Genomic DNA, 24,754 nt, shown 5'->3' on the forward strand with positions numbered 1-24,754 from the left:
TTTATTATGCAGATATTTAAAAGATTCAAAACCAAGCCATTCAGAATAATGATTGAGAAAGAACTTAAAAGATTTCAACTTCAATTTGCTTGAATGGTTTTCATAGAGAAATTTATCAGGTCTAAAGAGACATACTACATAGAATTCTACAAAGAGAGTGATGAGATCAAAATAATTCTAAGTATTAGAGAAGAGACGAGGAAAATTTACTTCAACAAGGAATCTGGAACCCCATGAACAATGGGTGTCAATTTTGAAAAGTACTTGGACGTTCACTTGAAGAGGTACAATGTACGGGACTAAGGACCTTGTGCTGAAAGGTCTTGTTTGTAGAATTCAATATATTATGTCTCTGATGAAGGGTTTTGGCCTGAAATGTGGACTGTTTATTATTAATCACAGATGCTGCATAGCCTGTTGAGTACCTCCAGCATTTTAATCTGCAAGCTCTTTTTATGACTGGTGATGGACCAAAAGGGTTTATGCTACTGATTTTCTGTCCCTTATTTGAAAACTCAAATCACATTCAGTGGACTAGTTTGCTGAAGGATAAGCATCCTATTGTTTCTTTAAACAATCGCTGAATGACATGGTTTCTGTTGTTTAATGAGGTATGAATTTTATAATTGGTGATGGTTTAACAGTAGCTCTACATGAATCACAAACACAAAATCTGCAGATGCAGGAAATCCAAGCAGTCTTGCTGAAGGTCTTGCCTGAAATGTCGCCTGTACTCTCCCATAGATGCTACCTGGCCTGTTGAGTTTCTCCAGCATTTTGTGTGTGTTAGCTGTATATCAATGATGTGAATCTACAGTATCCTATTTAATTCCATGAATTTGTTTATAGCTTTTGGCCAGTTGATGAACTTGGTTATTCTCAATGATTTGACTCCAATATACTGGATGTCTACTTTTAAACACAAAGGAGACTTAATTGATTCTTTAAAAAATAAATAGTTTCTTGCTTTTACATTTCTCAGTATAATAGAGAGAGCAACAGTTAAATTCATATTCACTTGGGTTTTTCTTTTAAATTGTAAGTGTTTTCAAATTTGAAAGAAATTAAATTAGGTTGCAATTATTTTATGTCACCCAGTTTTATAGTTAGTGGTGAAACAAAGGTGTACACCAGTGACCTCAATTGCCGGTTTCCAGAATGAATAGCAAAAATCAGTAAACTCATGAGAACACATGGTAATCCTCATTGTAAAAGAAGCCATTAGCACCCTTCCATCCTCTTCCAGAACAATTTGAAGGTACAGTTCTGATGCAATTCTGCTTCACTGTTCCATATTCACCAACTTTCATGCAGATGCAACACATTTCCTTTGAATTGTTTCCACCCTTCATTGAGGCACTTGAACACTCCTTCCAGCGGAACCCTGAGGCTTTCAATTTAGCATAAAGCAAATTGTGCTCACCTTGGAGAAGAGAAACACAGATCCAATTGCTACTTAGCACTGTGTTTTATTCGCACCAGCTTTTAGTAAGGCCACATTTGGTCATCAATATGTTAATTAAGTTATAGCCATGAATGATTGTAAAAAATTCTTATCTCTTTGGGATCAAGATTGAAGTTTTCCAATAAAGGTTTAAAAGTGATAAAATCAGAATCATTTAATACCAATATGTGAAACATTCCAGAATTGATTGTGATTCAGTGCCAAGCACATGTGTGGTATGGCCTCCACTGGTTGTAGTCGACCATGGGTACTGCGCTTCTGGTAGTCACTGGTTTGTCGAGCAGCGTCGACTGTGGCAATTGAGGCTGATCTTGGAATGGTAGGCTCTGCTGCAGTTGCTGCATGTGTAGGGTGTTGTGGAGTTGTTGTCCGCTGTGCTCTTCGTTTAGCTCTCTGCTCCTCAAACTGACTCAGCCTTGCTCTAGGTGTTGCTGAAGAGTACCTCGCCATTTGTTGCAGTCATCTGCTGTATCCTCCCAGCACTCTGTGTTGACTTTTAAGGCTTTCATGTCACGCTTGCAGAGGTCCTTGAAGCGAACCTGGGGTCTACCAACGTTCCTCTTGCCTGTTGCTAGTTCTCTGTAGAGGATGAAGTCGACCATCCTTCATACAATGGATATGGCCCAGCCAGCACAGCCTGCGTTGTCTTAAAAGCATGAACATTGTGGGAAGTCCAGTGCGGGAGAGGACCTCAGAGCTTGGGACTTTGTCTCTCCAGGTGATACCAAGGATGCGGCGAAGGTTGCGCAGGTGAAAACTATTGAGTTTCCTCTCCTGTTTGGAGTAGGTGGCCCGAGCCTCACTACCATTCAGGAGGGTGCTGATAACGCATGCATTGTACACAGCAGTCTTGGTCTTTGTAGCGAGTTTGGATTTTCCCTGACCCACGAGTAGAGTCGAGCAAGGATCGATGTTGCGTTGCCGATACGCCTGTTGATTTCAGCGTCGAGGGAGAGAGTGTCGCTAATGGTCAACCCCAAGTACATGAACTCATGGACCACTTCTAGATCATAGTTGTCGATGGTAATGACTGGTGTCTCCATTACGTTCTGGGCAAGGACATTTGTTTTCTTTAGGCTGATGGTAAGCCTGAAGTCCTTGCATGCCTTAGAGAAGCGGTCTATGAGGGTTTGTAATTGCTGTTTGGTGTGCGAGGTTATAGCAGCATTAACGGCAAAGAGCATGTCACGTATTAAGATCTTTCGGACCTCTGTTCTTGCTCTCAGGTGCGCAGGGTTGAACAGCCGCCCATCAGACCTGGTGTACACGTAGATGCCTTCTGTCGACGTCCCAAACGCGTGCTTCAGTAGCATGGAGAAGATGCTGAATAATGTTGGGGCCAACATGCATCCTTGTTTGACTCCACTATGAATAGCGAAGGGTTTTGGTGAGCTGCCATCATACTGAACAGTAGCCCTCATGTCGTCATGGAATAACTTGATGATACTTTGGAGTTCTGGGGGACAGCCAAGCTTGAGGAGAATCTGAAGGAACCCCTCCCTGCTGAAAAGGTCGAATGCCTTGGTCAAATCGATGAAAGCGACATAGAGGGGTTTCTGTCGTTCCCTGCACTTCTCCTGGAGTTAACAGACAACAAGGTAGCAATCAACAATTTATAAGACAATAGTGCAAACAGCCATGAGCAAAAAAACAATTAGCAGAACAGTCACCTACACAAACATCAATAATCTTTGGGCTCAGAGGTCAGAAGAAGTGACACTACAGATTTTTAACACCTCTCTAAATCGGCGAGTTGTTTGTTATACCCCCCCCCTCACTGAAACGGGGATGCCTCTTCTTCCCTTATTAAGGAAAGAGGGAGAGCACCTGTGTTATGCTGAATACTGGGTGAACATGCAGTCTTTGGGGTACTGGAAGTCTGTATTGATGCTTTGCTGCACGCTTGGGTGTTCGGTGGAGGACGCTGAAGTTTTTTTTGGCTGGTGAGGGAGAGGGCCATTGCCTTGCTGCTGCTTATGTGTGGGAGGGCGGAGCTTTGGGGTTCTAGCATTTAACTGTCATTCATTTTTTGGGGCATTCCTGTTTATGTGGATGTTTACGAAGAAAAAGAATTTTAGGATGTATATTGTATACATTTCTCTGACATTAAATGTACCTATTGAAACCTATAAAACAAATAAATATTAACACATGAACAGATTCAATAATTAACAGAACAAGGAGAGCAGGAAAGACCATTCAATGGATGTTGTGCAGAGACAGGGTATATCACTTAAGTGAGTTTTTTTTGTGAAGCTGGTTAAATACAGGAAAGAAGTCTTGACGTTTATGTATTCCAGGGTGCCTAGGTGCGACTCAAGTAGCAGCAGTACTCTCAATGGATATGATTAAATATTCTTGTTTCAGCCTGTTACAGCTAAAAAGCACAACTACTTCCAAGGTCAGTACAGTCAACAAAGATGTCTTAATACGTTTAAATGAACTATTGCTGCTTTAAAAAGATGGCAACAATGCAGGCTGTGGTCAGAAGTGCCCGCGGAGAAACCTCAGAGGAAGCGCGGTTGCAGATCAGGATTACAAGCGCGTTTAAGGAAACGGGGTTTAAAACTCCCTGTACCAACTATCTTGCTGGCGAACGTGCAGTCTCTGGTGAATAAAGTCGATGATCTCACAGCCAGGGTGCTGAATCAGAGGGACAGGTAGGACCGTGTGTGTCCTTTCTTTCATGGAATCCTGGTTAACCCCTTCCATACTGGATGCAGCGATTCAGATCAAGGGGTTTACTATACACCGTCAGGATAGATCTATAGGGTCTCTAAAAATCAGAGGTGAAGGAGTATGCCTCATGATCAACTCTTCTTGGTGCACAAATATATCAGTGCTGTCCCAATTCTGCATGCCAGACCTGGAATATCTAGCAGTAAAGTGTCGTCCTTTTTACCTACCATGGGAGCACTCTGGGGTCATTCTGGTAGGAGTTTACATACAACCTCAGGCCAATGTCAAGCAGGCTTTGGATAATCTGAGCAATGGGATCAACGTGCACGAAACAGTGCACCCTAATGCCTTCACCATTGTTTTGGGAGATTTTAACAAGGCAAGTCTGAAAAAATCACTAAACAATTACCATCAACAGATCACTTGTAATACCAGAGGAAACAACACACTGGACCATTGCTACACCACCATCAAGAATGCCTACTATGCTATTCCACGCCCTCACTTCGGGAAGTCTGGTCACCTGGCTGTACTTCTACTCCCTGAGTATTGGCAGAGACTGAAGACTGCAGCACCAGTAGTGAGGACCAAGAAGGTTTGGACCAGGGAAGCACAGGTGCGCCTACAGGACTGCTTTGAATCGATGGAGTGGACTGTATTCAGGGATTCATCTTTGGATTTGGATGTGTATGCTGCAGTTGTTACTGATTTCATTAAAACCTGTGTAGATGAGTGTCAGCCTACAAAGACTTACTATACATTCCCACACCAAAAACCGTGGATGAATCAGGAGGTCCGTCGTCTGCTAAAGGCTAGATCTGTGGCATTCAAGTCTAGAAAACCAGGTATGATTTGCGGGGGGCTATTTCAAGCGCAAAGAGACAATTTTGAACAAGGTTGGAGGCGATATCAGATGCATGGCAGCTCTGGCAGGGTCTGCAAGACATTACTTCCTACAACGCTAAACCCAATAGTATGAATGGCAGCGATGCTTCACTACCAGATGAACTTAACGCTAGAGTACACCCTTGCAAGGCAGAGGTCCCGATGGAGTACCTGGAAAGGCTCTGAAAACCTGTGCCAACCAACTAGAGGGAGTATTCAAGGACAATTTCAACCTCTCACTGCTATGGGCAGAAGTGCCCACTTGCTTCAAAAAGGCAACGATTATACCAGTGCCTAAGAAGAATAATGTGGGCTGCCTTAATGTCTATCACCCGGTAGCACTCGCATTGACAGTGATGAAATGGTTTGAGAGGTTGTTTATGACTAGACTGAACTCCTGCCTCAGCAAGGACCTGGGCCCATTGCAATTTGCCTGTCACCACAATAGGTCAATAGCAGATGCAATCTCAATGGCTCTCCACACAGCTTTAGACCACCTAGACAACACAAAACACCTATGTTAGAATGCTGTTCATCGACTATATATAGCTCAGCATATAGTTGATCAACACTGGCGCACCTCAGGGGTGCGTGCTTAGGCCACTGCTCTACTGTCTGTGTACACATGACTGTGTGGCTAGGCATAGCTCAAATACCATCTTTAAATTTGCTGACGATACAACCATTGTTGGTAGAATTTCAGGTGGTGACGAGACGGCGTACAGGAATGCGATATGCCAACTAGTGGGATGGTGCCACAGCAACAACCTGGCACTTAACGTCAGTAAGGTGAAAGAGCTGATTGTGAACTTCAGGAAGGGTAAGACGAAGGAACACATACCAATCCTCATAGAGGGATCAGAAGTGGAGAGAGTGAGCAGCTTCGAGTTCCTGGGTGTCAAGATCTCTGAGGATCTAACCTGGTCCCAACATATTGATGTAGTCATAAAGAAGGCAAGACAGTGGCTATAGTTTATTAGGAATTTGAAGAGATTTGGCATGTAATAAATACACTCAAAAACTTCTATTGTTGCACCGTGGAGAGCATTCTGACAGGCTACATCACTGTCTGGTATGGAGGGGCTACTGCACAGGACCGAAAGAAGTTGCAGAAGGTTGTGAATCTAGTCAGCTCCATCTTGGGCACTAGCCTACAAAGTACCCAGGACACCTCTAGGGAGTAGTGTCTCAGAAAAGGCAGCGTCCATTATTAAGGATGTCCAGCACCCAGGGCATGCCCCTTTCTTACTGTTACCATCAGGTGAAAGATACAGAAGTCTGAAGGCACACACTCTGATTCAGGAACAGGTTCTTCCCCTCTGCCATCCGATTCCTAAACGGACATTGAAGCCTTGATGACGACGTAGTCCTCTCTAGGGCACAAGCCTGGGCGGGAAGATTTGAAGAACCGGCTGTTGCCAATGCAGCGGGTTTTCCCTCTCCATGTCGCTGATGTAGTCCAAGGGAAGGGCAAGCGCCAGTACAGCTTGGTATCAGTGTCGTCACAGAGGTTGCCAGCGTGAAGTTGTAAACTACATCAAACTGCCTTAGGGACCCCGGCTCCGGATTTCTTCCTCAGGATTTACTCCCAAAGCCTTTCCCGTGGGTGGATATGGCCGCAAGGTTTTAAAACTTCTCCAAGGCGACTGCTGTCCAAGGCTGATGAGTCCCACCTGCCTGAACCACATAGAGTGCTTTGCATTTAAATGCAAAATAACGCATATTTTGAAAAGAACTCTATTTTCAGAGGAAGAATGAGGATAAGGGAAATGATGGATAACATTGGATTGGATCGATTGCTCCTTTTGAAGAGTCAGTACATTAACTGGTTGAATGCCTTTAAATTTTGTTGCACTGTGATCATATAAATTTTGGTCATCAGCTTTTTGCATTGTGAGGCCACATTACTTAATAGAATCCTTATTTTCTTTATCCATTGACCATTCCTTTGACCATTATTCAGGAAATATCTTAGAATAGTTATTTTTATATAATCATTTCATATATTATTGATATTTGGGGAATTAAGGGTTATGGGGAAAAGTCAGGTAGGTGGAGATGAGATGATGGCTAGATCAGCCATGATCTTATTGAGTGGTGGAGAAGGCTTGATGGGCCAGATTGCCTACTCCTCCTATTTCTTATGTTCTTATATTTAAAACCTCTAAATGAGCGATGCCATTGGTTTCCTTCTCCTAGTTTAATTTCCCTTTCTTAGTTGTCACATCTCCTAAGAATTAAGAGCAGAAATAGATCACTGGCTCTCTCAAACTCACTTTGTCAACTTAACAAAAAAGTCCACAGTTTATCTGTTGGTAACTACAAATTTCCATTCCTGTTCACTTATGGTAATGATGTTATCAAGAATCCAACTATCTCTGTCATAAAAATATTAAAAACTCTGCTTCCATCTCCTTTGTGCAAGAGTTCCAAAGACATTCTCCAGTCCAGTCCAAAAAAATCAATATCATCTCTGTGTAGGTGCTCCAGTTTCCTTCCACATTTCACAGATTTACTGTTAGGCTTTGTGAGTTGTGGGCATGCTACGTTGGAAGCATGGTGACACTTGCAGGCTACTCAGCACAATCCTCACTGATTTAATGCATACTTTATTCTTTATTGGGTGTTTTTATGTACATGTAACAAGTAAAAGCTAATCTCTTAGAAGTCTCTTACCATTTCAACAGTAATGTTTTTCTTTTGTTCCTGCTTGAGGGATTGTTTTGCATCTTTCTACATACTACAAATTTTCTTTTGGGTCTTTGTCCACTCGCACAATCTACCTATACACCTCTTGTATCTTTCTTTGTCTGTCTCTCAACTTGGTTTCCTACTTTGTGAAATAGATAATTCCAGACATCAATATATATAGTACAGTATTGTGCGAAGATCTTGGGCATGTATAGCTAGGGTGCTTAACAATTTTGCACAGTATTGTATTTGTCAACGTGGAGCAGAAAGCGAGTTTTTAAATCTGGCGGGAACAAAGGGTGTTGGGAATGGCGAGCATGAAATGCATTGGGAGGGGTGTGGGCCAGGTGGCAGAGGACTGTCAAGGGCTGGAGGTGGTGGCACAGGTGCAGGCACACTCAGCCCAGAAACACCATGAGAGGTCATTTGATTCCAAACAACTGGTTTATTGAATGTCCCTTTGGTGCTTCCCGTTCTCTCCCTTCTCCCTTCTCCCTTCCTGTTTTCCCAAGCAGTCCAGCACAGCGTATGCCCTTTCGCCCATGATATTGTGCTGACTTTTTAACCTCCTCTAAGATCAATCTAACCATTCCCTCTTACGTAGATAGCCCTTCACTTTCCTTCATCCATTCTTAAATGCGCCTTAAGTATCTCTCTTACCATGTCTGGCTGGGCATTCCTGTCTTCTTTCCTAAAACCAAGGTAATTGAGCAAAGTTGAAGTAATTTTTCCGTCTACTATTATGATTTTCAGAGAAGCTTGTTAGAAAACATCCCTCTTACAGTTGTTTGGCTAAGTGACCAGTTGTTTCATGCGTACTGTCTCCCTGTTTGAATGTAAAAGCCATCGACGTTGCAGCTCAGATTTAGTTGTTTTTTTAAAAAAAAATTTGTTTGAAGGGATGATTTTGGGGACAGAGAAAGGAGTTAGGGGACAGATAAGGATATAGGGGCGGGTTTGATTGAAGCAGTGGACAAGCCGGACTCTAAGCCTCTGCTGTACATTTGAAGGCCAGCAACGTGAATGTGGTTGAATGCGGGTGACCTCCTAGGTACGCAGGACTGGAGTTCAAGGTCTGGTGCGCGGGTCCTGTCATCAACATGTCTGGTGTTTGACGTGTGGAGTTTGGGTCTTCTTTGATCGTCTTTGAGTTCTGGATTTGATACCAATGGTCGAAGTCCAGAAATTGAGGCCTAATGGCCAGAGTTCAGAGGCTGGGGATGTCTGTGAATCTGAGTCCACTGGAGGTAGGATACCAAAGAAGATGGCCTGTCCTAGGGTTGGAGGACTGCATTTGTGTAAAGAGGAACAGGGCTTGTTTAGCTGTGGTTATTCTGTTGCTTGTGATTTTCTTCTGAGCATTGTCGGCATCAGTATATGTGAGTATACTTGCGGACTGCCCCCACCGTATCCTTGAGTGTGTTTGTTCTGAGTGCCAATGACACATTTCACTGTATGTTTTGATACACATTTGATAAATAAACCTGAATCTGAATACAGTTGCATTTACTATTTTCAAATGTAATGGGAAAAAAGGGAGATTTTAGAAAATTTAAAACGAGGCATCAGCCATTTTGCTGGCGACTACTTTTGTGAAACTGGGATGATGGACTTCATCAGAATGTAACTCCCACCATTAAAGTGCTGTCATGAAAACAAAAGAGGAGCTGGAGGAGCTTAAGGAGTCAACCAGCAGGATTTCGATCAGAAACATTGACTATCCCTTTGCTTCCACAGATGCTGTCTTATCTGCTGAGTTCCTTTGGCAGTTGGAATTTCTTTGCTCCAATTACAAGCATCTAGAGCAGGGGTGGCCAACCTTTTACATTCCATACATCAATTTTTTCACACGAGTTCAGACGCGATTTTTTTTCCACGCACGAGTTCTATATTAACATTTTTACAAGAATTGAATTGGGGGTACAAGAGTTGTATGGCTCATCTAAACTCGTGAGTGAAAAAATTGACGCATAGAATGTAAAGGGTTGGCCACCCCTGATCTAGAGTCTCGTGTCCAAATTAGGTTTAATATCACTGGCATCTTCTATACATTACTAAAATTCTCATTCTGTTTATCAGTTTGTCTGTTTGTGCCCTCAAATTAGCCCAAATGATGCATTACAGCAGCACTTTATTTGACTAAATGGACTTAAAATGCGCTAACTTACAGAATGTATGCGAAGGTCAGGGTTATATTCGTATAAAATTGCTCACTCGTCAACAGGCCCTGCTTTCCACACCCGATTCCAGCTTTCATGGAAGGGGAGGGGGGAACTGCGACGGGACACCATGACGCATGCGCACAGCCAGCCTCAGCAAAGCATCACGATGCTCACCAACCGCAGCAAAAGGGCAGGGCAGCTCTATTTCGAGAAGTCACGTTCTGCTAATCACCATCAGCATGTTCAGGATTGGGACAGATCAAACTGTGACCCATCAATAAGAGATAATTAAATCTTATTGTTATGAAGTGCTTTGAAACACCCATCAAACCCTTTGCAGCAGTCAAAGGACAGCGATGACTATATCACGTCCATTTTAGAGAGCGCCAACCACATCATCAAGAGAAATCAAGCATCCTGGAGGCTTTGGTGTTACTGCTTCGTATCTTCTATCCAGCATTAAGGTCAAAAAAATGTGGTCAGCCTAACTGAGAGGCATCATGGACCAGCTCTTCTGTATTTCCACGAGAAACTTGAGAACTTGGCCAAAACACTTGAAGAATATAACTTGCCGACACCAAGAAACAGTACAATTACTCAAAGTGTTGGCAATCTGGAATTATTGCTTGAACTGCAATACAACAGAGACGAACATCAGGAATTTGTTTCACAGAAGCAGTCCCTGTTGAATAATGAGCAAAGAGAAGTATATGAATATGTGTGCGACTGCTTGGACAGGAAATTTAATGATTTTCATTGATGCACTAGGAGGAATGGGCAAGACATTTATCATCAACTTGGTCCTCGCTAAAGTTAGGAGAGATGGAGGTGTTGCTATTGCAGTAGCATCATCTGGTATTGCAGCAACATTGATGCCTGGTGGTAGGGCAGCACATTCAAGGTGCAAGATAACCCTCAAAGTCAATAAACATGCCCTTTGTAACATGGATTTTAAAAATACCACTACTGCAAATTTACTCTGAAATGGAAGGCTTATTGTCTGGGATGAGTGCCCCATGATTAGGAGGGAGAGCTTTGAAGCCGTGGATTGGACTCTTCATGATGTATGTGGCAAGAATGAGGCCTTCGGGGGTATTTTAACCATTTGCTGTGGCGATTTCTGTCAGTTTCTAGCAGTTGTGAATTGAGGAAATGATGCTGATGTGGAGAATTCATGCATTAAAAAATCCTACTTATGGAGAAGCTTCATCAAGTTTCAATTGAAGAGAAACATGCGATTGAGTGAGGGAAAATAGACAATAGACAATAGGTGCAGAAGTAGACCATTCGGCCCTTTGAGCCTGCACCGCCATTCTGAGATCATGGCTGATTATCTACTATCAATACCCGGTTCCTGCCTTGTCCCTATAACCTTTGATTCCGCTATCCATAAGATACCACTACTTACCAGGACAATATTTTGAGTTCTTATTGGATGTTGGAGAAGACAAGATTGAGGAAAATGAAAACTATGAAATTGAATTACCTGAAGATATTCTACCAGCGAAAACTATGGGAGAATGTATTGATTTTTATCTACCTGACTTTCGACAATCCTGCAGAACTGCTCTCGAGGAATTATATCTTGGTTCCTCTCAATGAAATGATGTGAAAAATAAACTTCACATGCATTAGATGCTTCCCTGGAATTATGAAAGAATACTGTTCCTTCAATGCCGTAAGTGAAGGAGCTAACACCACTCATTTTCCAATAGAATGCCTTGATTCGGTCGAACTCTCTGGATTGCCACCACATAAACTGGAATTGAAGAGGGTATCTCCCATCATTTCAATGAGGAACTTGGATCCACCAAGGCTTTGCAATGGAACGTGAATGATGGTGGAAGAACTGCACGACAATCTCATCGTAGCAAAGAGAAACATTGGTCATTCAAAAATGACATTGTCATGATCCGAAGGATTACTCTCAGTTTATCAGAAGGGGACGATGTCCCTCTTCAGTGGAGCTAGTTCCTGATAGTGTCATGTTTTGCTATGACTATACAAGAGGCGCAAAGCCAAACCATGGACAATGTACTGATTTATCTGGAGAAACCGGTATTCCAGCATGGTCAGCTGTATGTGGCTTTAAGCCGGGGAAAAAGAAATTAAAATGTTAGAGGTTTCTTGAAGGGTGGCAGATCAACCAGAAATGTTGTCGTCAAAATTGTCCTTCGTTAAATGAGGAGGAGCTATATTTGTCTTGCTACACATCTTTCTTCTTTAATAAACTGAGTTTCTCTTCTTTAATTTCCAAAGCAAAGCGATAGCAATAGCATTCAGGGAAATTTAATGTTCATTCTGGAGAGCTGTTGAATATATCTGTCAACTGGGCTGCATAATCTTTCAGAACTTGGACTTGGTATATTATCTGGCACCCAGCTTTGCGTGGATTGGCTCTGGCCAGGGTCTTCCTCACCTCAGCTTTAGCCTGATGGAGTGTCTGCTCCCCTGGGGTTAGGGGTGCCTCCCTCACCAGCACTTTGATTTGCGCATCAAGCTGGGTGTAGAAGACACTTAGCCTCTCAGGGAGTGAAGCATCCTGGATGAAAGTGGGTGCTGTAGGAAGGATGAGCAACCTACCTGTGGCACTGTAGTTCAGGGAGTCATTCAAGAGGGGGGAGAGAAGAGAAATGTAGTGATAATTTGGGATAGTATAGTCAGGGGAATGGACAAATAGATAGAGCGTCCTGAAGGCTGTGTTGCCTGCCTGGAGCCTGAGTTTGGGGCTTGCAGAGGAATTTGAAGTGGGAGGGGAAAGATCCAGTTACCAACGACATGGGTAGAATGAGGAAAGAGGTTCTGCTAACGGAATTTGAGCAGCTCGGGACAAAATTAAAAAGCAGAAATAAAAAGGTGGTAATCTCTGGATTATTGCCTGAGCCATGTACAAATTGGCATAGTGTCAAGAGGGTTAGAGAGTTAAATGCGTGGCTCAAGGATTGGTGTTGGAGAAGTGGGTTTGAATTCATGGGAAATTGGTACCAGTATTGGGGAAGGAGGAGCTGTTCGAATTGGATGGGCTGCACCTAAGCCATGATAGGACCTGGATCCTGGCAAATCGCATAACTAGGACTGTGAATATGGCTTTAAATTAAATAGTAGGGAGTTGAGTTCAACAGATTGGAGAAGTATGGATAAAGTAAAAAAGAGAAGTGTGGATAAAGATAAAAGCAAAAGATAAGAAAGAAAAGTAAGAGTGGAGTGAAGAAAAATCAAGTGCAAAAGAGAAAAAGATTACAACACTTTAAAAGCACAATGAGTGTGAGGGCACTTTATTTGAACACCCGGAGTATTTGAAACGAGGTCAGTGAACTTGTGGCACAAATCAGTACAAAGAGATATGATTTAGTGGCCATTACAGAAACGTGGTTGCAGGGTGGAGAGGATTGAGAATTAAATATCCAAGGATATCAGGTAATACTGAAGGATAGGCAAGAAGGTAAGGGAGGTGGGGTAGCACTCTTAATTAAAGACAAGCTCAGGGTGATGAGGAGAGACAATACAAGATCTAAGGAGCAGAATCTCTTAGTGGAGATTAGGAATAGTAAAGGGAAGAAATCACTGGTGGGAATTGTCTGTCGGCCACCGAATAATAATATTACACTGGCACAGGCAATAAACAGAAATATCTGAGGCATGTAGGAATAGAACAGCAGTTATGCTGGGGGACTTTGACACACATAGATTGGATGAATCGAGTTGGTCGAGGCTGTCTTGAGGAGGACTTCATAGAATGCATCCATGATGTTACTGAACCTACAAGGGAGTGTGCTATCTTAGATCTGGTCCTGTGCAAGGAGACAGGTAAAATTAGTGATGTTGTAGTTAGGAATCCTTTTGGAAAGAGTGATCACAGTATGATTGAGTTTCTTATACAAATGGAGCGTGTAGTAGTTCGATCTAAAACCAGTGTATTATGCCTAAATAATGGAAACTACAATGGGATGAGGGAGGATTAGTGTAGACTTGGGAACACAGGATGGGATGATTGAGGAACAGTGGAAGACTTTCAAAGAGATTTTTCATGGTGCTCAACAAAAGTATATTCTAATTAAAAGCAAGGACAATAAGAGTGGAGAGAGCCAGCCTTGGATAATTTAAAAAAAAAAATAAAAGAAGACATCACACTAAAAGTTTGTGCGTACAAAGTTGCCAAGAGCAGTGGGAAGTTGGAAGATTGAGAAAGCTTTAAAAAGCATCAAAGAACTACTAGGTAAGCAATAATGGAAAAATAAGATATTTTATGAAAATAACCTAGCACAAAATATAAAAACGGAGGGTAAAATTTTTATAATTGTATAAAGCAGCAAAGGGTGGCTAAAGTGAACTTAAGTCCCTTGGAGGATGAGAAGGGGGAATTGAAATTGGATAATAAGGAAATGACCGAGGCTTTAAATGACTGTTTTGTGTTGGTCTTCATGGTGGACAGCATTTCTACATGCCAAAGAGAGATGTTATTGATGCAATGGGAGGTGAGGACCTCGATACAATAGCTATCACTAAAGATGTAGTGCTGTGCAAACTTGTGGACCTGTAGATAGATAGCCCTAGGTCCTGATGGAATGTATCCAGGGTACAGAAAGAAATGGCAGAAGTTATTGTAGAGGCTTTGGTAATAACGTACCAAAATTCTCTGGACTCTGGACAGTGGACAGGTCCCAGTGGATTGGAAGACAGCGAATGTCATGCCGCTGTTCAAAAAAGGATGTAGGTAAAAGGCAGATAACCATAGCCCAGTTAGTTTAACATCTGTAATTTAAAAAATGCTTGAAGCCATCATTAAAGAAATAGCAAGGCATCTGGAAAGAAATGGATCCATCAGGCAGCATGGATTCAGCAAAGGCAGGTCCTCTTTGACAAACTTACTGGACTTCTTTGAGGATATAGCAAGAGCTGTGGATAGAGAGGAACAGATGGACATTAATTACTTGGATTTTCAGAATGCTGTCGATAAGGTGCAACATAAAACACTTATCCATAAGATAAGGATGCATAGAGTTGGGGGTGATAGCACGAACAGAGGATTGGTTAACTAATAGAAAGCAGAGAGTTGAGATACATGGGTGTTACGCTGGTTGACAATCATTAGTGCGCAATGTGCTGCAGGGGTTGGCGTTGGCTTGCAACTGTTCATGATGTACATTAGTGATCTGGAAGAGGAGGCTTGAGTGTAGTGTATCTAAGTTTGCTGATGAGACTAAATTGAGTAGAAAAGCAAATTGTGCAGAAGATACGGAGAGTCTGCAGAGAGATTAGATTGGTTAAGTGACTGGGCAAGGGTCCGGCAGATGCAACACAATGTTGGTAAATGCAAGTTCATCCACTTTGGAAGGAAAAATGGAAGATCAGATTATTTAAATGGTTAAAAAAAATGCAGAGTGCTGCTGTACAGAGGGACTTGGGAGTGCTTACGCATGAATCGCGAAAGGTTGGCTTGTAGGTGCAGCATGCTGTCAAAGCAAATAGAACGTTGGCCTTCATTGCTGGAGCAATTGAATTTAAGAGTGGAGAGGTAGGTTATGGTGCAACTGTACAGGCTACTGGTGAGCCGCACCTTGAGTACTGTGTGCAGTTCTGGTTTCCTTACTTGAGAACAATATATTAGCTTTGGAGGCAGTGCAGAGGAGGTTCATCAGGTTGATTCCAGAGATGAGGGGGTTAGACTATGAGGAGAGATCAGGTCTCTTGGGTCTGTACTCACTAGAATTCAGAAGAATGAGAGGAGAACTTATAGAAACATATATAATTATGAAAGGGATAGAAAAGATAGAGGCAGGAAAGTTGTTTCCACTGTTAGATGAGACTAGAATTGAGGGACATAGCCTTAAGATTCGGGGGAGTATATTTAGGACGGAGATGAGGAGTGTGTTTTTCCCAAAGAGTGGTGAATCTGTGGAATTTTCTGCCAAGTGAAGCAGTGGAGGCTACCTCAGTAAATATATTTAAGACAAGGGTGGATAGATTTTTGCATAGTAGGGAAATTGAGGGTTATGGGGAAAAGGCAGGTAGGTGGAGATGAGTCCATGGTCAGATCAGCCATGATCTTATTGAATGGTGGAATAGGCTTGACAGGCCGGATGGCCGACTCTTGCTCCTATTTCTAATGTTCACTGATGCGCAGGGTAGGCTTATAGTCTGAATTCCCTGCCACATGTTCTGCGTGTCTCTGGTATCGCAGAAGTGGCTGTAAATTCTCTGAGAATGCCTGTAAATTCTCTGATGGAGCGGGAAAGCATAGTTCCTGCTTCCTTGAGAGCTGTTGCATCTCCTGATTTAAAAGCAGCATCACGATCCCTCAGCTTGGTACTGACCTCTGCTGTAAGCCATGGCTTCTTATTTGCCCGCACCAGGATGTGGTTTGTGATGGTAACAGCCTCAGAACACTTTTCTCATGTAGCTGGTCACAGAATCCACATATTTCTCGATGTCAACATAGTTGCCATAGGTAACAGCCTCCCTGAACATTCTCCAGTTTGTCATAGTCATACTTTTTTGATCCCGAGGGAAATTGTATTATCAAAGCAGTCTTGCAGTGCAGAGACTGCACCATCAGGTCAGCATTTTACTACCTTCGGAAATGGTTTGACCATTTGCTGGAATAATTATTACAGGTAAGTGATCTGAGAGTCCAATGTGGGATTTGTAGGCACCTGCTATGCTAGTGTAAACCAGGTCTAGTGTATTTTTACTTCTGGTAAAAAAACAAATATGCTGGTGGAATTCAGGCAGGACTGTCTTTGACTGACCCCAGTAATGAAGATAACATCAGTGTGTTTGGTTTAAAAGTCATTGGCACTGTAGAGCTCCTGCAGTGCCTCACTGGAATTAGCGGTGGGTGGGGGGAGGAGGTTGTGCAGCTACCAATACAATCAAGCTATCTTTGTGAACCTATTTTTGCAGTTTATAAATAGTTTTAAATGACCAATGATTATCACTGCCTTTTTGCCAAGTCCCCATTATTTCTTCCTGTTAACGCTGTCATACTGTGGGATCCCAATTACAGAGTATGTACACCACTTCCAATAAGAGCTAACATGGCCTCTTCTGCTACCAGTATTAATTCTGAATTTGGTTTCATAACTAATTTAGGTAGTGCTGGAGGGACATTCTCAGATGGTTTTGTTCCATATACTTTTGTCTGCAAAAGATGCACCAACATTGCTGCCTTTCTGGGACCTTCTGTCTTAAGCTGTGCTCTTATCACATATTTATTGTATTCTGGATGTTTCCATCACATTCAGCTCTTGCCTATAGTTAGTATTCTATTTGTTTTTTTCCCCATACCTTTCATATCCTGCTTAAATCTTCAAAAGCAGAATAAATATATTCAATCCTCCTTTGTCTCCCAACTGTCTCTCTTGACAGCACTAACTACGTCGGCGAATTAGACTGGTTTATTTTTTTTGCTGCATAAGTGAGCTTTTTTCACCTTTCTAGTGGTAGTGATTTTTGTATCAAATGAGCAAAAAGTAATTTCAACAGAACTGAGGTTTTTTTCTGCATGTTTTTCACTTAGATTTTGCGCAGTTATATAAATTTGCCAGTTAACCTGGTGGGTTTAAAGCAAGTTTGTGAGCTGAGAATAAAGGGAAGGTAGCAAACTGACTCCTAGCGAAAAGGAGCTTGAGGAGTGAGAATCCCCATGAGTTTAAAGGGAGTGTGGCAATTGGGAGCATGTAATTTTAATAGGATCATTTGGATATGCTTATATTTCAAGTTAAGTCACTTTTTATTGTCATTTCGACCATAACCTGCTGGTACAGTACACAGTGAAAACGAAATGATGTTCCTCCAGGACCCTGGTGCTACATGAAACAACACAAAACTACACTAGACTATGTGAGACGACACAAGGCTACACTAGACTATGTAAGACAACACAAAAACTACACAAGACTACAGACCTGCACAGGATGACATAAAGTGCACAAAACAATGCAGGGCAGTTCAAGAAGTAATAAACAAGACAATAGGCACAGTAGAGGACAAATTACAATATAATGATGTAGATGTCAGTCTAGACTCTGGGTATTAAGGAGTCTGATGGCTTGGGGGGAGAAACTGGTGCACAGTCTGGTCGTGAGAGCCCGAATGCTTCGGTACTTTTTGCCAGATGGCAGGACGGAGAAGAGTTCGTATGAGGGGTGCGTGGGGGGGCCCTTCACAATGCTGTTGGCTTTGCGGGTGCAGCGTGTAGTGTAAATGTCTGTAATGGCGAGAAGAGAGACCCCGATGATTTTCTCAGCTGACCTCACTATCCGCTGCAGAGTCTTGCGATTGGAGATGGTGCAATTCCTGAACCAGGCAGTGATGCAGCTGCTCAAGATCAAGATAAAAGATGGAAGAATTGATGATTATGGGGAAGTGGATAATGAGGAGTTGAGGACCCAATTGATCAGCTATTGATCATGTTAGAGATGGGGCAGTTAGTTTATAAGGAGTACTGGTAATATCATCCTGCCAGATGCTGAGTAATTCAAATCACTTATTATCAGACTTTTACTCTTTACTCTTCTAAACGTTTAGAAGAATAAGTGGAATTGTCAAAATATGCATGGAGTTTGTTTCCCTTGTCTGAGGGACTCCAACCAGGGAGTCTAGTTTGAGAATAAATGGTTGAATGGGTTCATATAAAATTTATGGAGATAATTGTTTGTTGTTTTTGACTCTGAAATTAATTTGTTTACCAGAAGTTTGCCATTTGTTTTAAATGTGCCAAAACAAAAGATGGTTGTACCTGTTTTCAGTTTATTATTTTGAGATCACTTCTCTTTGATATGTATGTGTAATTACTTCAAAATAAGATATTGCGAATTCTTATGTGACTTGTTGATAAAAATTTAAGTTGAATGGTTAATGTTTTCTGCTTTGTGCCTTTTAGTCTACTAAGTATTGTTCTGGTAAACATTGTTTATTTTTGTGAACATTTTGAATAATTTTTCTTGGATTGTTTTTAGTTTTTATGAACACTACCACTTGAATTTAGGATGGGGACATTGGGATGAAATATTTGCATTGTAATATGGAGTAAATCTGTTCTTGACGAGTGTTTGATCATTTTACTTTTATCTAGATTTATGATCTTGTGCTACAAGTGATCACGCAAGATGTTCTACGCTCACTTTGTGTTGAGTAAAAGGGGGCCGCTTGCCAAAATTTGGCTTGCAGCCCATTGGGACAAGAAGCTGACTAAAGCCCACGTATTTGAATGTAATCTGGAGAGCAGCGTGGAAAGCATTATTTCCCCCAAGGTAATTCAACCAATATTTGAAAGGAATTATTAACATGCTTTTTTGTAAATGCTAATCTCCGATGTCTACATTGTGGCATATGGTACATGTTTGCTGCCTGTTCAGGTAACTTAATTCTTTGCTTGCACCTCGTGTGCATGCACCAAGTGCTTCAATGTAGGACTTCCAAAATCTGTATTAAGTTCATCCATCTATATTGTCTACCAGGACTCCATAATTCCCCTGCAATAAAAGCGGAGTTCTCTGACAGGTGGATCATTTGAAGGTTAGCCTGAGCTCAGCTAGCCATTTCCTCAGTACTGTCAACCCCTCTAGCTCCCCTGGCACAGTCTGTTTTGTCTCTCCCTAGTACTCCATCCATGGAATGTGAAAACTGTGAAGTGCTGGGTAACTGAGCAGTTACTGTATAGAACTTAGAAATGACAACTTAGAAATATTAAATCTAATGTTATGAAAATCTAATTCAGCTGAGTAACAGTTTGAATAAATGTTTTTTTCCCTGTTATATTTCTTTGATCTATTGTGAATGTTTACAAGAAAAAGAAGCTCAGGGTAGCAAACAGTGACAATTTGATAATAAATTTACTTTGAACTCTAAAATAAACATTGTTTTGATAGACTAGTTTTAATTGTTTTAAAGTATTTTTGTCTTTTACATCCCATTGTTTCAGAAATTGATTTGGTGCTTGATAATTTGGAAAAATTGTTAGTGTCAGCTTTTTATGTTTTGTTTTCCAGGTCAAGATGGCCTTGCGAACCTCTGGGCATCTTTTGCTCGGTGTGGTCAGGATTTATCATAGAAAAGCCAAATATCTTTTGGCAGACTGCAATGAAGCCTTCATAAAGATTAAAATGGCTTTTCGTCCAGGTAGAATATGATACTTTATTTGCATACTAATAATGTTTCTGCTATCTTAAAAAATAAAGGGCGGAATATAAAAGAAATAGTTGTATTTGGACATGACAGGATTACACATTAGAACCTTGGAGAGGCAGCTTATAAAATTTTAAACTGGTTTGCTTCTGGCTGTATATTTATTAATTAGTTCTCATTTAAGATCGATCAAAGAGTGATCCATTGGTGCAATATTAATTCTTTACAAATGGAAACGAGACCAAAAAAAAATGCCAGGCTTAAGTTGAATTGCTAAGGCTTTTGTGTGTCTTGTTGTTTGTTGGCATTGTGGTAGAATGTGAATTGCTGCGATTGTCAATTATTCCGAACAACAGCTGCTTTTTAGGCTAGTAGTTATGGCGTACATAATGATATCAACATTTCACATTCTAATACATTGTGTAAGATTGATGCAAAATATAGGAATGTGTCTGAGATTTTGTTTATTGTCTTCAAACCAAAGAGAGAAAATTAGAAAGCCCATATCTGCTTTTACAATTTACAGTCCAAAATAATCTGCCACATTTTGTCATCATGCTAATTGCAAAATTTTCACTTTGGAGGTTCAAACTAAACTTTTATTAAAATATGTATTTTACCATATGTAAGTTTAGAACGGCAGCCCTTTTTTTTGGTCCTTTGCTGCATTCCAGAAATGGAGCAAGCAGATTTAGTAAAGTTAACAATCATATGTTGGGTCCAGTGAAAATTCCTTCCATAGTTTGACTCTTCTGTGATTAACATGATTTCAGTGTTTTCATGATTGATGCATGTGGCTGCTGAGGCCAAACTGAGAAGTTTCAGTTTGGAGTTACAAAGATCTCAGAAGACAGACAGGCTCAAATCAAATTCAAATTTCTAATTGCATAATTTTGAACTGAAACTGTAAAATTGCCTGATGAATATGCATTCAATACTTTTGTCTAATTGTACATTATGACTCATTCAGTCACAGGTCACAATTGGAGTTCAAATCTGGTCACTAATGGTGGCCCTGTGATACTTTGGCTTACTCTTTCTAGTTTCACTTTTCTCATTTCATGTGCAGTAACAATGCTGAAATTATAAGTGGATATTTTCCAAACTTAGTTACATTTTATATGCTTTATAGGTGTGGTAGATCTTCCAGAAGAGAACCGAGAAGCTGCATACAATGCTATCACCTTGCCCGAAGAATTTCATGATTTTGACCAACCACTACCAGACTTAGAGTAAGTACTTGAAATTTTTTAAAGACCATTTCCTAGGTATCACCCAAAACATTTGAGAACTGATCATGACTCAAGAGAACGTCATAACCTTAACATTAAAATTTGGTTGTCAGATTGGACAGAATGAATTAAGAGAAACAAAAGGTGCACCAATTTGTTTTAGGTGGTATGGAATAATTTTGCTTGAGTTAAAATTTGGCCAAGATTCCTGGCTTAATTGTAAAACATTCCACTAATTACTTTGTGAAGCTTGATATTGAGATGTGAAACAGGTTGAGCACTCCTTATCTGAAATAACAAAATCCAAAAACCTCAAATATTTTTGAGCACTGATGTGACATCACAAATAGAAAATTCTACAAGGCACTGGGAAGGTTCTGTGTTCCATAGACAGTTCTGAGAAATGACCTCACAATGAACAGAAGTTAATGAAAAATAGAAAAACAGTGCAGAAAGTGAGAAATGAAGATCTTGATCGTGTATTGAGAGAGTGGATTTGTCAGCATCGGAGTGAATATATGCCACTTAATGGTATGCTAATTGTGAAACAAGCAGTGATCTATCACAACTAACTGAAAATTGAAGGCAATTGTGAATATTCAGCAGGCTGGTTGCAGAAATTTAAGAAAAGGCATGGCATTATTTTTTGAAAGATTTGTGATAAAGCATCTGCTGATCATGACACAGCAGAGAAACTCATTGGGTTTGCCAAGATTGTTGCAGGTGAAGATATAATAGGCTGAACAGCTGCATCAGTACGTGTGTGATGAACAAGTGTAAGACAAAGACTGCACTGCACATGAATTCAGTCAGGGGTGATAGTGATCACAAACAGCCACTGATTTCCCCACCTGTGCATCTGAGGTAGAAAGCTTACTTTTCTGATGGTTCGGTATACACATGCAAAACTATTAAAAATATTATTCAGGATATATGTATAAGCTGAAAATGTATTGTAAATGAATTTTGTGTTTAGGCTTGCATTCCATCCCCAAGCTAGCTCATTATATGGGTGCAAATATTCCAAAATAAGAAAAGATTCCTGAAATTTGTAACACTTTTGCTCCCCCCCCCCCCCAAGCATTGTGGATAGGGGGTACTCAACCTGTATTTTGAATTCACTTGAAGGAAAGCGAAATGGAAAAGCTATAAATGATATCATGCCCCACTTGTCATTTTAAGCAGAGAAGGTGAATTGAGAAATATCCAACCAACTGTTCTTGCAATAGGATATTGAAACTATACCCAAGTGTCTGATAGAACAAACTCATTGGTCATTTTGAGGATCTGACAAAATTTACAAATTATAATCAATTTCAAATTTTCAAAATGCATAATTTAGTAATTGAAGTGAAATTTTTTTCTGAGGTCTGCAACTCAAACCTCTATTTCTAATTATTTTTAAATTTGTAAATAAATTTATTATTGTCACATCGACCAGTAAGTCTTACTTCAGTGGTTGGTAAGTTGATAGAGAAGATCCTGAGAGCAGGATTTATGAACATTTGGAGAGGCATAATATGATTAGGAATAGTCTGCATGGCTTTGTGAAAGGCAGGTCATGTCTTACGAGCCTAATTGAATTTCTTGAGGATGTGACTAAACACATTGAAGGTAGAGCAGTAGATGTAGTGTATATGGATTTCAGCAAGGCATTTGACACGGTACCCCATGCAAGGCTTATTGAGAAAGTAAGGAGGCATGGGATCCAAGGGGACAATGCTTTATAGATCCAGAACTGGCTTGCCCACAGAAGGCAAAGAGTGGTTGTAGACGGGTCATATTCTGCATGGAGGTCGGTCACCAGTGGTGTGCCTCGGATCTGTTCTGGGACCCCTACTCCTCGTGATTTTTTATAAATTACTGGGATGAGGAAGTCGAGGGATGGGTTAGTAAATTTGCTGATGACACAAAGGTTGGGGGTATTGTGGATAGTGTGGAGGGCTATCAGAGGTTACAGCGGGACATTGAAAGTATGCTCGAAGGGCCGAATGGCCTACTCCTGCACCTATTTTCTACGTTTCTATGTAAAACTGAGCTGAGAAGTGGCAGACGGAGTTCAACCCAGCTGAGTGTGAGGTGGTTCATTTTGGTAGGTCAAATGTGATGGCAGAATATAGAATTAATGGTATGAGTCTTGGCAGTGTGGAGGATCGGAGGGATCTTGGGGTCCGAGTCCATAGGACACTCAAAGCAGCTACGCAGGTTGGTTCTGTGGTTAAGAAGGCATATGGTGCATTGGCCTTCATCAACCATGGGATTGAGTTTAAGAGCCAAGAGGTAATGTTACAGCTATATAGGACCCTGGTCAGACCCCACTTGGAGTACTGTGCTCAGTTCTGGTGACCTCACTATAGGAAAGATGTGGAAACCATAGAAAGGGTGCAGAGGAGATTTACAAGGATGTTGCCTGGATTGGGGAGCATGCCTTATGAGAATAGGTTCAGTGAACCCAGCCTTTTTTTCCTTGGAGCGACGGAAGATGAGGTATATAAGATGAGAGACATTGATGGTGTATATCGTCAGAGGCTTTTTCCCAGGCCTGAAATGGCTAACACAAGAGGCACAGTTTTAAGGTGCTTGGAAGTAGGTACAGAGGATATGTCAGGGGTAAGTTTTTTACACAGAGAGTAGTGAGTGCCTGGAATGGACTGCCAGAGACAGTGGTGGAGACGGATATGATAGGGTCTTTTAAGAGACTCCTGGACAGGTACATGGAGCTCAGAAAAATAAAGGGCTATAGGTAACCCTAGGTAATTTCTAAGGTAAAGACATGTTTGGCACAGTTTTGTGGGCCGAAAGGCCTGTATTGTGTTGTAGGTTTTATACAGTCTCTGTGTACTGAGTTGAATTTATTACACAGTGCATTGAGGTTGTACAAGGTAAAACAAGAGTGCAGAATAAAGTGTTGCAGTTCCAGAGAAAGTGCAGTGCAAGTAGACAATAATGTACAAGGTCATTACACAATAGTCAAGAGTCCATCTTATTGTACGCGGCACTCATTAAATATGGTCTTATTTTCTAAATAGTCTTGTAACAGCAGGATAGAAGCTGTTCTTGAGCCTGGTAGTATGTGTTTTTGGGCTTTTGTATCTTTTACCTGATGGGAGTAGGGGAAAGAAGAGATTGTTTGAAGTAGGTCGGCCTTGTGCTTTGATCATGATTATTGTCTACTTAAAACTTTGGTACTGAGGCAGTGTGAAGTATAACCACAATTCATGCAAGTAAGACTTGATTTCTGTGATATGCTGAGCTGCATCCACAACTCTACAGTTTCTTGTGGTCACATGCAGAGTAGTTGCGATACCAAACAGTGATTTGTCCAGATTGGATCCTTTCTATGGTGCATCGATTAAAAATTGGTGAGGATCAAAGGGAACATGCCAAGTTTTTTAACTTCTTGAGGAAGTAGAGGAGTAGTGAGCTTTCTTAGTCATGGTTTCAAGACAGACTGTTTGTGATGCTTACCGTTCACAACCTCAGCATTGTTGATTTTTACTCTCATTTGTTAA

At 41.1% G+C, this 24,754-nt stretch overlaps 1 protein-coding gene across 1 annotated transcript in view; it reads left to right on the forward strand.

Moving 5' to 3' along the window:
* The window catches only part of rad21b (RAD21 cohesin complex component b), a 53,496-nt gene that overhangs the window by 8,680 nt on the left and 20,062 nt on the right, over positions 1–24,754 (forward strand). The window contains exons 2-4 of the mRNA XM_072252679.1: positions 18,959–19,136; positions 19,875–20,004; positions 21,143–21,242. Of these exons, the coding sequence (XP_072108780.1) occupies positions 18,993–19,136; positions 19,875–20,004; positions 21,143–21,242 (374 nt within the window). The 5' untranslated portion in view covers positions 18,959–18,992. The remainder of the gene's footprint in view (positions 1–18,958; positions 19,137–19,874; positions 20,005–21,142; positions 21,243–24,754) is intronic.

The sequence above is a fragment of the Mobula birostris genome, chromosome 1 (assembly GCF_030028105.1).
Source record: "Mobula birostris isolate sMobBir1 chromosome 1, sMobBir1.hap1, whole genome shotgun sequence".
NCBI classification, from domain to species: Eukaryota; Metazoa; Chordata; class Chondrichthyes; order Myliobatiformes; family Myliobatidae; genus Mobula; species Mobula birostris.